The 16612-nt window shown below is 39.3% G+C and overlaps 1 protein-coding gene across 1 annotated transcript in view; it reads left to right on the top strand.

Annotated features, from left to right (window-relative positions):
- LOC120514919 (DNA (cytosine-5)-methyltransferase 3A-like) overlaps positions 1-16612 on the top strand; it is a 76614-nt gene that overhangs the window by 21221 nt on the left and 38781 nt on the right. Inside the window, exons 6-7 of the mRNA XM_039735561.1 lie at positions 7775-7907; positions 15707-15763. Coding sequence (XP_039591495.1) covers positions 7775-7907; positions 15707-15763 — 190 coding nt within the window. The remainder of the gene's footprint in view (positions 1-7774; positions 7908-15706; positions 15764-16612) is intronic.

Here is a 16612-nt window from a genome sequence, read left to right as displayed (position 1 = left end):
AACAAGGGCCCCAGTCCCTGAACTAGCCACACAGCCCCACAGCATGATGGAACCTCCACCAAATTTGACAGTCGGTAGCAGGTGTTTTTCTTGGAATGCGGTGTTGTTCTTCCGCTATACAACAAGCGACTGTTTGTGGCGTGAGTAGAGAAAGGGCTTCTTTCTCATCACCCTGCCATACAGATGTTCTTTGTGCAAATTTCGCTGAATTGTAGAACGATGTACAGATACACCATCTGCAGCAAGATGTTCTTGCAGGTCTTTAGAGGTGATCTGTGGGTTGTCTGTAACTATTCTTACAATCCTGCACATATTCCGCTCTTGTATTTTTCTTGGCCTGCCAGACCTGCTGGGTTTAACAGCAACTGTGCCTGTGGCCTTCCATTTCCTGATTACATTCTTTACAGTTGAAACTGACAGTTTGAACCTCTGAGATAGCTTTTTGTAGCCTTCCCCTAAACCATGATACTGAACAATCTTTGTTTTCAGATCTTTTGAGAGTTGCTTTGAGGATCTCATGCTGTTACTCATCAGAGGAGAGTCAAAGGGAAGAACAACTTGCAGTTGACCACCTTAAATACCTTTTCTCAGGATTGGACACACCTGTCTATGAAGTTCAAGGCTTAACAAGCTCATCCAACCAATTTGGTGTTGCAAGTAATCAGTATTGAGCAGTTACATGCATTCAAATCAGTAAAATTACAAGGGGACCCACATTTTTGCACAGCCAGTTTTTCACATTTAATTTCATTTCATAGACCTAAATACTGCTTCACTCAAAGTCTTTGTTTGGAAAACACCCCAGTACTCAGATGTTCCTAGGAAATGAAAGACATACCACTGTTATCTTTTTTTGTTGAAAGTATAGTAAATTATTATGCAGGCTGAGAGGAGTTCCCAATTTTTTTCATATAACTGTAACAGTAGCAATAAATATTTAAATAATGTAAAAATCTTAAATTTTACAACAAAAATGAATACATACAATTTTTTAAGTGAATTACAATGAAAACATACCCACAAGGAAGGCAAACAATTTTTTAAATCTAATTACCTTTTCTAACTTGTAATAAGTAGGCGGTGTTTTTTTTGGCTAACACATCTCTTCAGAATTAGGTGTAACGTTGGGGCAGCACCTCAATGAATGACTAAATGAGATGATGATCTCATTTTTTTTTTTAAATGGGGCCAACAGAGATTGTTGTATATCACAGAGAGAAACTTGGGAAATCAGTAGCTAACCCTCAAATCCAAGAGCAATAATGTGCAACAGCAGACTAGCTCTTTGTCTTTTGGCAAATATCTCACAAGTTGTGGAAGATGCCTGTCCTGTCTACAGGTGCTTTGTAGATGTGTGAAAACTTCAACAATGGTGTACCTTGTGTTGTCTTATAGGAAGTGCTGTGGGGATCAAGGGTGCGGTTTTGTGCTAATCAGTTCACTGTGTTTGCATATTTGATGTTAAATCGTTCATGTTTTTCATTAGGGATCCTACAATGTATGTACCTTGTCTGCTTTCCTATTTGTGATTTTTATGGACATATTAAGGTACAAATGAAGGAAGGGAAATATCTAGTTTGGAAATGTAAACATGGTATATCTGCTTTTTGTAGATGATAATATTCTGTTGGTCTTACCAAACTATGATGTTGGACACACATTGGAATAGTTCACATACAAGTATAATGTAGTCAAGTAAAATGACCACCTCCATACTAGGGCTGATCAGATGGTCTATGATATTGATTATATGCTGGACACATCGTAGATGTAATTAAACATTGTCAATTGGTTCCAAGTATTTGCAGAAAATTTCTCAAAATACCAAACAGCATTCGTCACCTTTTTGTTATTTTTTATCTTTCACCCAGGGGGGCTGTCTGCCACTCATATTCACAACAGGAGGCACTTGAAATTCTTGTGCTTAGCTGATAGTAGTTTAGCAAGAGTGCACTGTAGTCTAAAAAGCAGTCTGATCAGTGCATCACGTACAAAGTTTGAATGGGAAGAGCACGGGTGCGTTTAGACTCCAAATTCTTGAAGTGGGCTGGTACACATTGCTAAAATTGGGCCTCAGATATTCAAGGCAACCTCGCCTCCTTTTGACATGATATACTAATATACAGTGGAACCTCAGGTCACGGCCGTAATTCGTTTCAAAACTCTGGTTGCAACCCGATTTGATTGTGACCCGAACTAATTTCCCCCATTGGATTGTATGCAAATACAATTAATACGTTCCAGACCGTACGAACTGTATGTAAATATATTTTTTAAAAGATTTTTAAGCACAAAAATAGTTAATTATACCGTAGAATGCACAGTGTAATAGTAAACTAAATGTAAAAACATTGAATAACACTGAGAAAACCTTGAACAGAGAAAGCTAACATTGCAAGAGTTCACGTCACAGACTTACGAACCCGCTCGCTATAAACACTTTTTTTTTTAATGAGCTTTAAGCACAGGGAAAAAATGAAAATTTGAAAAATCCTTAATTTATACAAAAACTAACCATAAACAACCAAGAAAACTAACCTTGCATGCACACACATCTGAACAAGAACAATGTACAGGTAGAGACTGAGCACGTGCGGAAATCATTGGCGCGTACGAACTGGAAGGGAAACTAGCTTGTTCGTTGCCCAAGTGTGTGGTCGTGAACAGATGCTAAAGTTTGGCGAACTTTTTCGTCGTAACCCAATTTGTACATGGTCCGAAACGTTCGTGAACTGAGGTTCCAATGTACGCATGCTCTGACCTTCAAGGGGGAGCCTTTCGCCCTGTTGTCTGTTGTGTAAAAGTAGTTATAAATTGAGAGGAGGAACAAGATGCTTTCCAAATGGAGCACTGCTGATAGTTTGGTTCAGCTTCGAGCACTGCTTGCGGAAAGATACTGTAGTGTCTCAGCTGTGAAGTGGCACCCCTTTAAGTCAACGTTTGTTGTTGACACTGGCCAGTAGGGAGGCCAGCAGTCTAAGCAAATTAATACTGCTGGAAAAAAAATGAGGGCTGAGTTTACTGGGTGCCCCACAACAGATGACATTCACAGGAGTGAACCTGTGCAGCACTCGATGCAAAGAGATGAATGAGTTGGAAGGCGTCAACAAGTAATAAAAAGGACTTAAAGGGGCAAAAGTGCACAAGTTACTTTAATGAGACTGAATTCTTTGGGGCCGAATGAAGCACCGGGCAGTCAGCATGTACTGTAAATAGGTGTTAGAATGTCACAAATTCCAGTATGTTTGTGTGGTAACACTTTTTACTGTAAGAAGGTGATTTTTTGACAAACCCAAGTTTAACTAGGAGCTGTACTCTACCATGCTAGAGAATCTTTCGGAATAAAGGGCATTATCAGTTTTTCTCCTGGCAGACTTCACAGTGTATTTTTAACAGATTGACAAGGTGTAATAATCAAAATAAAATAATGTATTATTAAAGGGAATGCTAAGTAATGTAACACAGTAATAAACAGAAATGGCAAATAATGTTTTAATAAGCAGGTTTTATGAGTGCAAAAACGTAATTAATATGCAGATTGCACTAATGTATTGAATATTAATTTACTATTATGGATGTTTACCTGTGAACTTGTGTAGAGGTGGCAGTTTTGTAGGAAGTGTTCTGCACCAAGGTAGTGCTGAGTTAAACGCCAAGTCTTTGAACAAAGCTTTTGATTAATTAAATATTCTACATCTCTGTCTTCACCTATACTCACAAGTTCGAGGTGGTAGCTGACAGAATGTGAGTACCAGCAGCTGAAATTTAGCAGTTTCACACAATTGTTGGGTACATTCCTTGTTACAATAGAATGCGTCCTATGAAGGGAATATTTACTTATTGTAGTGGTTTAATCAAAGTTTTAGGCAGTTGCTCTTGACTAAAATGTCCAAAGGTAGTGCTTCATAAGTAAAGTTTTTTTTCTTCTGATTTTTGGCTTAAATCAGGAGAACTTTTTTAAAGGTTAAAAATGCCTAATTGTAAAAACATGTCGAAAAGTTTATTTGTACTTTATCCAAAGACTGAAAATGAGGAATTCATTGCTTTAATCTGAAAAGGTGAAGCACTATCAGCTACACAGCTGGTTGGAATTATGACATGTAAAGAAACAACAAAAAGTCTTGTTTGTTTGCTCAGTGATTGATCTTATTTTTTACACAAGCTAGTTGAAAGATTATCCATAGTTTTGGTTCAAGTGTGCAATCTGAAATGGAGCCATCACACCGAACAATATCCGCTTTCTATGATTATGCCCAGTACTAAAAGTCTCTTATGCCCACATTTTAACTTCACACTGCAACTAAAAGCAACACAATTACAATTTTAGGCTCATATCTTTTTTTTTTTTTGATGTTCAAATGAATTTTACAAATGATCAAAGTCTGATATCACTATGTACATTCACAAAATTGATAACACCAAATTTGTCAGACAGATGCATAATTTAGACCATCATACACTCTAACAGTAAGGCTTCTTTTAGGCCTGCAACAACTTATCGCCGTGACAGATAGTAATCGATTATTACAAACAATGGCAACGGTCACTTTCATCAAGTAGTTGATTACATCATTTCGCTGAGTACGTTGTGGCGTACAGTTGCATCACTACTTCATTCAGACAGATAATGGTAAGCAGGTACCAGAAAAGACAGTGCGACCTAAGAGTTTAGGAGCACTTCACTCCAAGCACAGAAGAAAGGGCTGTGAGGTGCAGATTGTGTAGGTCTGACCTCGTATGGCACAAGAGCACAATGGAAAGGCACAAATATTTGAACACGAAAAATACCATTACAGGCACTGTGGAGAACGAAGACTCACTGTCATCCCAGTAAGCTGAATGTATATGAACGCAGTCACTGCTAGGTTAGGCATAATGAGCACATTATTCAAGACATAGTGAATACAACACTAGCATATGCGAGAGAATTTGAGAAGTGGCGACTAAAAATATGTGTCTTTAGCCACCAGCTTGTAAACATTCAGATCTTCACTTACTTTTTTTTTTTTTTTGACGCTCAGCTCAGCTAAATTTTTGATCACTCAGCTATAGTATGGTGCTGCATTACATGCTTTCAAGCAGGTGTAACAGCGTGTGTGTGCTTACTAAAATGGTTGCAAAGAATCATAATTCCCTTCTGAGCGGTAAACCTTTTTTTTTGCTCAGTCTAGTGTGCAAAGGAAATCAAAAACTCAGCCATAACACGGCAGCGAATCTCACAGCACATCAGCCTTGACTGAAAGGTGTATTGCTCATTCCGAGTCAAAAGAGCGGCTGGCTATTGTACTTCAACTGACTTTTAGACAATCTGGAGGAAGACGCATTATTATGTGCAAGTACTGCTGCAGTGAGCCTAGCTTAGCTGGTAAAACAGATATTGTGGCTGGATCACAGTTTCAAATGTGAAAATCGAACCGCTCTCCCAATGGCGAATGACATGCAGCAGGCAGTGACAGCGTGTTGGCTACAAGTAAGCAAATATGCCAAAGAATCTGCAGCTAAAAGGTTTCCAGAAACGAAATGGACGAATGATGATGCAAAAAGATATGAACTTTCAGTTGGAATAAACTTACTATATTACTTGGTAAAGAAAGAGTTTCACACAAATGAAACCACCTATTTTGCTGAAAAAATAAATAAAATAAATCCCCAACATATGACAACCATGTTTGTTGTGCTGGACTCATTTCAAACAGTACTGCACAGTTACAGATTACACAAACAAACTAGTAAAATCATGATGATGCAACAGATTCTTTTGTGGTGGAATATTGTGCTGGCCAGATATTTACATGGTGCTTTGCCAGTAAACCATCTCTTTAACAGAGAGTGAAAAAGAACTTTTAAATTACATATTTTATTTTGAAGTGCTGGTTTAATGTGATTCTGAATACACAACCCAAATTGCGAGTTTAATTTATTTATTGAAACTGTTGTGTTTTTAAGGAAAGTGTGTGTGTGTGTTCATTGCACAACCAGAGCCAGAAGTGCTTCTAAGTGTTTTATTTCTCTTTGTTACTATTTATTTTCAATGTATTATATAATTGTTGTATAAAAAACAATATTTTGTTTAAAGTATCTATACGTAGTTTATTTTTTAATACCTTTCTGAAAACTTTACACAGACCTGTTTAATTGCCCTGCCCGGCTGGGGTTTGTTTCCTGCCTTGCGCCCTGTGTTGGCTGGGATTGGCTCCAGCAGACCCCTGTGACCCTGTAGTTAGGATATAGCGGGTTGAAAAATGACTGACTGACTGTTTCATTATTGAAAGATTCCATTTAATGTGTTTACTTTCAAAAGGATTTTTTTTTACCATCCAACTAATTGATTAATCAACAAAATAATCACCACATTAATTGATTACCAAAATAATCATTAGTTGCAGCCCTAGCTGCTTCACTGTCTCATGTTCTCCGTGCAGGACATCAGCAAAATCATCAGCTTTTGGTGGCAAGGAAGAAAACTAGAAAACTTAATGTTGTATGTGTGAATTTTGTTTTGTTTTTTTTAAATGGTATTTAGTTACGTCTTGGTATGTTAAAAAAAAACTGTCAAATGAGGGTGAACTTTCTTTTCATAAGACTTATTCACTTAATCAAAGTCATACTTTTAGTGATCCATTACACAGCATTTTCAATCAACTACAGGCAGGAAATGGATCTACGTGAACAGCCAATGCATTATTGTCATTTATTTAACTTAAACATTTCTATATACTGTACTGTTAGAAATGGATTTTTTTGTATAGTTGAAATGTGAAGGTCTCTGTGCAGTAGTACAGTGCTGAGTTAAGGCATGAATTGGTGTTGAAGATAATGCACAAATGATGTGCAGATTCAGCCAAGCTTAAGTTCAGGTCCTGTACATTAGTAGAATGGCCAGTTTTCCCAATACTTAGTTCTGTCTGAAATGGGGGAGATGAAAAACATATTCTGTAACTTTAAAACATTTATGTGGAAGAAATCAAATCAGTTTCCTTATTCTTTTCTCATTCCTTGTTGTTGTTGTTTCCATTAAAAATTAGAATTAATTCACTGTAAAACAGAAATATGAATTTTAACTTCTCTGGCCTAGTACTTATGGAGAGTACTGTTCACTGCCATATTTTTACAATACAAAAGGCCATATTTACTTTGTGGAAAGTTAAAATGTGTTGTTTTTGATTAACACTTATTTCTGTAATGCTCAGGTAAAAAATATATAAAAAGGTCATACTGTATATTTATCCCCTTAGCAGCCATTGGTGTTTTAGTATGAGCATTTTTCAACGAACAAATTACTAAATCTCCCTCAAGGTAAAAGAGACCTATTATGAATCATACTTTTTTTTAATTTTTTATTCAACTATTTATATTGTTTGTAAGAACAACTGATTAATCCAGTGCCTGTTTAGATGTGTCATAGCAGTGAATACTTGTTCAAGTTTTATGGAACCTGCATTCACTGTTATTTTTGCGATTTTAATTCAGTGCTAGTAAAAATCCCCATTAAATACTTTTAAGATGTCTTATTGTAGTATAAAGTATAAAAAGAAGTGAGTACTTTGGTTTTTATTTTTATCATTTATAAATTTAGAATGTTTGTTTATTCTTTTAGATGCATCGCCTTGTTAGAAGTTTTGTAGTGTTGGATGTTGAAACACTATTTTTAAATATTTAACTTTCAAAAACTACTGATTTACACGCAGTGTTCTCTGATGAAATGTGATAGTATAGTATGTTTCACAATAATATTGATGCTGTTAAAGATAACTGTTCACTTTTATTGTTTTAGGCAATAAAGAATGGTGATGCCTCACTATTAGGAAGCAACCAGTATAACAGTGAAAGTGAGATAGATCTCACAAGCGACAATGAAAACAGTGTTCTTTCATCCAATGAGTCTTCCACTCTCGCAATAAAAGAAGGTATGAATTAATTGTTTAAAAATACTAAGGACTGTTAAAGAAGGTCCATTTTATTACAGTGTTTGAAAGATGCCTTGAATAATATCTGTGCCCAATGTACTCACATTAAATACCTTGTTCAAAATTGTCTTTTTCGTAAAAATTTTTATGTTACTAGCTCCTGGCCTGTTTACATGTAATAGTTATATTTTTGTTGTATAGTATAAGCAGAGGCATAAAATAATGAATTACACATTGCTTGGTTACTTAAGTACATTTTTCAGCTGTTTTTACTTGGTACTACCTTTACTTTTACTCCAGATCCAGTTGTATACTTTTTACTTTTTTAACATTACATTTTCCAGCAAACTCTCTTTATTTGTTACACATACCAAACTATTCTAAATTCATAAAAGAGCTGTCAGATATTGTGAAATATGGCGGCCCGGACACACACAGGCGGACGCCGTTTCAATCATCACCCCACGTTTATTTACAGTATTTACAAATGTCATGTGCACCGCCACCAAATCCCCCCAGTTCCCCAAAGTCAATAACCACTGTCCACACACACAAATCACTCGGGCCTCTCCTCGCCTCCTCTGCCACGACCTCATCTTCCTCCTCACCCGACTCCAGCCTTGATTGCAGGGCGGTGGCTCCTTAAATAGGCGGCTGATTGCTGACCGCACCCAGCCACCTGTGACAATATGTTGTCAACTTAGTTTATAGCCCAGTGTTGCTCACACACAGCCAATAGAATGCTTTATATCATTCAAAAATAAAAGTGCAATAGCTTGCCTTTCGCTGATCATTGGGTAGGCTGTTTCCATGCTTCCTGCTTACTGCTTACTGTTGAGATATGGCAACTGAGTGAGCACTTTTTCCACAATCATATTTGAAAACTGTACCTAAGGGAATCTCTTCTTTCAAATTTAAAGAAGCATGTTGAATTAGGATTTTTTTTTTCTGCTTCTTAAGCTATTTTATATGGAGCCCAAAAGTCCCAAAAATGCAGTGCCTTTATAATCTTGTGTAAAGTAATATCTTGAGACCAAAAGTTACATAATGTCTGAACAATATCTGAGTGTAGTATACACAAAATATTGTGGCTGATTCTTACATGTCCAGTTACTGAAGCACTACAGTGATCTCTGTGTTTGGCTTAGGGACCAGAACAATAGGGCTAGACCAGGGGCTATGACTTTCTTCAATAACACCTAGCTCCAGCATATCCTGGAATTCCACTTTTCGCTTTGCCTCGGGAAGCTGGTAGGGTCGTTCCCTGATGACAACTCTGGATTCTGTGACAGTTTCATGCTCAACCAACGAGGTCTGCCCAGGGGTTTCGTTTACCGACCTCTGGGACCAGCAGGATAACCGTTTCCAGTTCCTGCCATTGATTTGCTGTTAGGGTTGGGCCAAAGTTAAGAATGGTAGTCTGAGCGAAGAGGGAACGATGCTGAGTGGTGCAAGGGGCAGGATCTCTGTCCTTCCATGGCTTCAGTAAGTTGACATGGTATACTGTATTTGTTCCCTTGGATGTTGTTTGGCGAGTCTCTTCCTCTCCTTAACTTCATATGGTCTGTGCCAGTGGGCCAGGAGTTTTGAGTGGGGACAAGGACTATGACTCGGTCTCCTGGGTGGAATTCCTGTAGGGTTGTGGCACGATCATAGCAGCGGGCTTGAGCCTTAATCATATGTTCATTTAGTATGGGCTGAATCTTGTCTGATCTATCATGTAATTGTGTAATACACTGTGTGCACAATTATTAGGCAAGTGAGTATTTTGACCATATCATCATTTTTAATGCGTATATTCCAACTCCAAGCTGTATTAACTTGAATGCTTATTGGATTTAAGCACGTCAGGTGATGTGTATTTGTGTAATGAGGGAGGGTGTGGCCTAAGGAGATCAACACCCTATATCAAGGTGTGCAGAATTATTAGGCAGCTAGTTTTCCTCAGGCAAAATGGGCCAAAAAAGAGATTTAACTGACTCTGAAAAGTCAAAAATTTTAAAAAGTCTTTCAGAGGGATGCAACACTTTTGGAATTGCTAAGATATTGGTGTGTGATCACAGAACCATCAGACATTTTGTTGCAAATAGTCAACAGGGTCGCAAGAAACGTGTTGAGAACAAAAGACGCAAATTAGCTGCCAAAGATTTGAGAAGAATCAAACGTGAAGCTACCAGGAACCCATTATCCTCCAGTACTTTCATATTCCAGAGCTGCAACCTACCTGGAGTGCCCAGAAGTACAAGGTGTTCAGTGCTCAAAGACATGGCCAAGGTAAGGAGGGCTGAAACCCAACCACCACTGAACAAGAAACATAAGCTGAAACGTCAAAACTGGGCCAAGAAATATCTGAAGACAGATTTTTTTCAAAGGTTTTATGGACCGATGAGATGAGAGTGACTCTTGATGGACCAGATGGATGGACCTGTGGATCAGTAATGGCACAGAGCTCCACTCCAACGTGGAGGTGGGGTACTGGTATGAGCTGGTATTTTTAAAGATGAGCTAGTTGGACCTTTTGCATTGAAGATGAACTCAAAATCAACTCCCAAACCTACTGCCAGTTTTTCAAGACACATTCTTCAAACAGTGATACAGGAAAAAGACCATGATTTATATGCAGGCCAATGCTCCATCACTTGCATCGAAGTTCTCCACTGCGTGGCCAGCCAGTAAAGGCCTTAAAGATGAAGGAATAATGACATGGCCCCTTCCTCATCTGACCTAAACCCTATCGAGAACTTGTGGGCACTTCTTAAACGCTAGATTTACGGGGGAGAAAAACAATACACCTCTCTGAAGAGTGTCTGGGAGGCTGTAGTCACTGCTCCACAAAAAGCTGATCGTCAACAGATCAAGAAACTGACAGACTCCATGAATGGAAAGGCTTATGACTGTTATTGGAAAGAAGGGTGGCTATATTGGTCATTCATTGATTGATTTATTTTTTTTGAAATGTCAAAGATGTTTATTTGTAAATTTTGAGGTGTTTGTTTATTATTCTCACTATAACAGATGAAAATAAACAAGTGAGATGGGAAAATTTTCATTTTTCCTTTAGTTGCATAATAAATCTGCACACTAATAGTTGCCTAATAATTGTGCGCACATATGTATTCCCCTGATGATGTTCACACTCACATTTCCGTTGTGAAACATTCAGGTTTCAGGTTTATTAACATTTTGGATTGACTGATAGCACTGTGTTTGTTCCATATTAAAATTAATCCTCAAAAATACAACTTGCCTAATAATTCTGCACTCCCTGTATATTCTGGCCTGCGCCACCACCTACTCAAAGCATCATGATGCTCTAACAATGATGGATGGATCAAAAGCCAGAAGTCTACGTGGCCATCATTATCAAGTCCTTCTGTGAGAACCCTAGATCCAAAGAGGACTGTTTCGTTTATCTTGGGTAGAATGCCCAGAGGGGACTGGGCAGTCTAATGGTCTGGAATTCCTACAGATTTTATTTTTTCCTCCAGATAGCACTTTGAGCTACTTTTTGTATGAAAATGTGCTATATAAATAAATGTTGTTGTTGTTGTAAAATGCTGGTGGAGAGGAGTCCCTCCTCCTCCCAGCACTCTTTTTGTAGTGTCTAATATGCCCAGGGATTGCCACCCATATAAGCTCATATGGAGAAAAACCTGTGGAGGCTTGGGGGATTTCCGGGGGAGCAACTGGTCCTAGTTTCTCCTATCCTCGCTGACCACCTTGCAGGGCATCTGCTTGAGAGTTTGGTTAAATCTCTCAACTAAGTCATCGACTTGGGGGTGGTGAACCAAGGTCTTCAAATGCTTTATTTGGAGCAATTTGGCCACCTCCTTGAACATTTCTGAGGTGAATGGCATCCCCTGGCCCATAAGGACGCAAAGACCCCTACTAACTCCCGAGCAATTGTTTTTGAGTTGGCAGAATGCAAAGGGATAGTGTTGGAAAAGTGGGTGGCATAATCAACAAAGACCAGAATATATTTGTGTCCTCTTGCCGAGGGTTCTAGGGGTCCCACGAGATCAACCCCAATCCTTTCAATGAGAACATCTATAAGCAGTAATAGAATGAGAGGAGCACGGTCCTGCTTGGGAATCTGTCACAGTTGGTACTCAGGACAAGAAGTACAAAAGCGACAGACCTCGTCATTAATTCCTGTCCAGGGTCGTAATGTGTGTTGGCTGTTAACTGAGACAATTGCATTTTTATCATTTTTCAGGGAGTCATCATTCCATTGCTTCTTGATTTAGCTTGCAAGGTTATTAGTGGCATGGCGCTACTTCTGTGTTGTCAGATATGGAGGAGGGTGTCGCTGCATTAGCCACATCACATTGGGTACCCACATCATTTCTAGATGCCAGAGAAGAACATGGCACGGAGGCATTTGGCCATCCATGACCAGGTCTAACCTAGGAGGAGGAGTGGATCGTAGGTTGCCGCGATTGCTATTAGATCAGTCTCGACCTAGTATCCCGGAGTATGGCGGGCTTGGCAACATGACCATAATAAGTGTTTGCATTCGACTTTTGTGAGTGAATACACGGACTGCCGTGCCATAATCGTGAATACAGGTTATGCTGGTCTTTCTGTCTCTTCACTATTGTGGCAAAACAAAAGCGGTGAGCAACAATGGTGATGTTACTCCCGTAATCTAATAGTGCTGTAACTTTGCACATTGACTAAAACCACTCCCAAGAGGTAAAAGGACAGGGGGTTTACAAGTGCACTGTACCTTTCCCTCTGGGTCCAGTCGCAGTCCATGGTTTCACTCAAGAATGGACATGTAGGCACTGTGTGTCCCGGCTTCCCACACTTGAAACAGCACGGGGTGGTTGGACTCTTCTCCTTGGGTTGGCTCTCTGTTCCGGCATCTGACTTCAGATGGGACACGCTTCCCTTGTTGGGTCTGGAGAGCAGGGGCCTCATGTATAAACGGTGCGTATGCACAAAAATGTTGCGTAACAACATTTCCACATTCAAATCGCGATGTATAAAACCTAAACTTGGCGTAAAGCCACGCACATTTCCACTCTGTCGTAGCTCTGTCGTACTTGTCGTATGTAAGTTCTCTGCTCGGTTTTGCAGACTGGCAGCACCCAGCGTCAAAGCAGTGCTACTGTTCCTGTGTGGTTATCCTTTCATTTTTACATACATATCCCTGATGCGGCTTTATAAATACACTGAAATTAACTGCATATTGTTTATTAGTTTAATGCATCTGATTGTAATTAACCTGTAACAATATAATGGTCCACAGTATGGTCAAACTATTCCAAATACCATAACTGCTTTAGCGTTGTTACTCTCACTGCACCTCGGATCCCACATCGGATCATCTTTTTCCATATTACTCTCACTGCACCACTTGGAGTATTTATGTCACTGTATCTGATTGTGAATCACAGCTGTACAGCAGCTGATTGGAAAGAGAATTATCGGTATACAGCATCAAGCACACGCTGCCTCAGCCATGCTGTCTATTGAACTGCTCTAATATATGAAAAAGGCTTCAGAGCCTTTCCTGTATTGACCTCACACTTCAGAAACAGTTTCATCCCAAGAACTCTAAACGCACTCCATCAGTCCATCAATTGCTCCTTGTAGAACTGTCTGTACTTATAAGTACAATCACCTCACTGTAAACTTGCACTACAGTTATAATATTGTACAACCTGAGCCACTTTATAAAGCGTGTATTTACATACGATGACAATATCATTTTTAAGATGAAATGCAGCAAAATGTTTATTATATTATACAGATAAAACTTTAACTTTAACTACACGGTGCCACAGCACTAGCGAGCCGCTGGCACGCCGTTGTTCCTGCCTTGCGTTGTATTCTTGCTGGTGCTGACGCAACACTGGAAGGATAGATGGATAGAATAATTAAACACATACTACAAAGATATTTCGATGTTCCTTAAAAGAAGAATCAGCGTTCTAAGCTTACAGATGGCTTAATGTCTATTACAGAGCTGATTGTGTGGCGATTGGGTATTTGGAAAAGTAAGAACAGGAATTGGAGGTTAGTACGTTTGAAAGAGACAGTACTGCTGCAACAGATGATTTTATCGAAGGTAGCACACGGCGCAGCAAACATCACTGCGCCACTGTATTCCCATGTTTAATAACATAATTAATAACATGATTTAACTCCTATCATCATGAAAATGATATCACGTATACATTTCAGTATTTTAATTATTCAGAGAGCTGTAATATCACGAATGTAATGGATTCTGTGGCAAGACACACTTGTCTTTGTACTCCTTACCTGGTTGCTGCCATACACACTTGACACCATCTGAACCAAATAAGTTTATCTTGGTCTCATCAGACCACAGGACATGGTTCCAGTAATCCATGTCCTTAGTCTGCTTGTCTTCAGCAAACTGTTTGCGGCCTTTCTTGTGCATCATCTTTAGAAGAGGCTTCCTTCTGGGACAACAGCCATGCAGACCAATTTGATGCAGTGTGCGGTGTATAGTCTGAGCACTGACAGGCTGACCCCCCAACTCCTTCAACCTCTGCAGCAATGCTGGCAGCACTCGTATGTCTATTTTCAAAAGACAACCTCTGGATATGACGCCGAGCACATGCACTCAACTTCTTTTGTCGACCATGGTGAGGCCTGTTCTGAGTGGAACCTGTCCTGTTAAACTGCTGTATGGTCTTGGCCACCGTGCTGCAGCTCAGTTTCAGGGTGTTGGCAATCTTCTTATAGCCTGGGCCATCTTTATGTAGAGCAACAATTCTTTTTTTCAGATCCTCAGAGAGCTCTTTACCATGAGGTGCCATGTTGAACTTCCAGTGACCAGTATGAGGGAGTTTGAGAGCGATTAATACCAAATTTAACACACCTGCTCCCCATTCACACCTGAGACCTTGTAACACTAATGAGTCACATGACACCGGGGAGGGAAAATGGCTAACTGGGCACAATTTGGACATTTTTCACTTAGGGGTGTACTCGCTTTTGTTGCCAGCGGTTTAGACATTAATGGATGTGTGTTGAGTTATTTTGAGGGGACGGCAAATTTACACTGTTATACAAGCTGTACACTGACTACTTTACATTGTATCAAAGTGTCATATCTTCAGTATTGTCCCATGAAAAGATAAAATATTTACAAAAATGTGAGGGGTGTAGTCACTTTTGTGAGATACTGTATGTATGTGTGTGTGTGTGTGTATATATATTCATACACTCGACAATGAGCCACATAAAGGTAGCCACACATATATTGTTTCCCAACTGTAAATTTAGAAACATATAGAAAATAATTGTACTGATGTGTACAGGTTGGAGTCCAGAACAGAACTGACTTGCTTGTAAAAAGATGGCGGCTTTAAAGGAGAGCGGAGGAAGTGATGTCATCAGTAGGGCCAGCACTGAAAGTAGTGTCATTGGGGCCAGGGCCAGAAGTGACATCGTCAGGGTCGGGTGGAATTTCCCGTAACAGGTCTGCAGAGAAATTAGGGAAAGAGTGTGCACACTCCGCCACCCCTTGGTCTGGTGTGGAATTGCTCTCATTCACGCCCTCTAGCTGCCCACCATGCACACAAGTGTGACTATGTATATATTACTGTATGTCACTTGTATGATAGTTTGTAATTGATGTGCCCAAGTTTACTTTAAACACTTTATTTTTGGTGCACATAATGAAACATGTACCTGATACGAATTCTGTTGGCTTTGCATTTCACTACTAAATTTTTAACGATGATATTCGGTAAACAAAGAACAATTTTTGTGTTTGTAAATAGACATAATAACTTTATTTATTTTTTCCCCACCAGGTTTTACTGACTGTATGCTAACAAAGCCCTGTTTTGTGCTGCTGGAGAAAGGGAATTGTAAGTAAAGAATTGGTTTCAGTTTTATGCAGGCTTGACTTTAAAATCACATATGTTTGGGAAAGATTTGAGCATTTAAATTACTCAGTCTGTACATTTTGCAACCAAAAATACATTATTTTGGTTATTTATTTCAGTTTTCAAAGGTAGTGTTGGTGGCATGCTGTATATAAAGCTCTGTTTTGAGTAAGAACATTTAAGTTTTCTTAAGTATTTTAAGCAATTAGTTTAATATTTGTTATATCAAACTGTTCATGATATTTTGACATTAATGTTATTGCATAAATAGATGTAAATGGTTCCGTAATGTAAAACTTATTAAAACTAAGAGTTTAAAGCGAGTTCTTAATTGATGATATTGTGTGATTTTGGGCTATGCAAAAATAAATTGTATTGTATTTTGATAAAGTCATTGGATATTTGGTTTTTAGCTCAAATTGAATACTAACAGTAATTCCCAGGGTATGACTTGAGTATGACTTTAAACTGCATCTGGCCCTGCAAGTGGTCCTCTAACATACAGGGAGAACTTGGGGATTGGCACTCCATCCATCCATTTTCCAACCCGCTGAATCCGAACACAGGGTCACGGGGGTCTGCTGGAGCCAATCCCAGCCAACACAGGGGACAAGGCAGGAACCAATCCTGGGCAGGGTGCCAACCCACTGCAGGACACACACAAACACACAACAAGCACACACTAGGGCCAATCTAGAATCGCCAATCCACCTAACCGGCATGTCTTTGACTGTGGGAGGAAACCGGAGCGCCTGGAGAAAACCCACGCAGACACGGGGAGAACATGCAAACTCCACGCAGGGAGGACCCGGAACCCGGGTCTCCTCACTG

Source organism: Polypterus senegalus, chromosome 14, assembly GCF_016835505.1.
Source record: "Polypterus senegalus isolate Bchr_013 chromosome 14, ASM1683550v1, whole genome shotgun sequence".
Classification (NCBI taxonomy): Eukaryota; Metazoa; Chordata; class Cladistia; order Polypteriformes; family Polypteridae; genus Polypterus; species Polypterus senegalus.
Note: the sequence above shows the minus strand (reverse complement) of the source record. Positions and strands in the feature narration are given on the sequence as shown.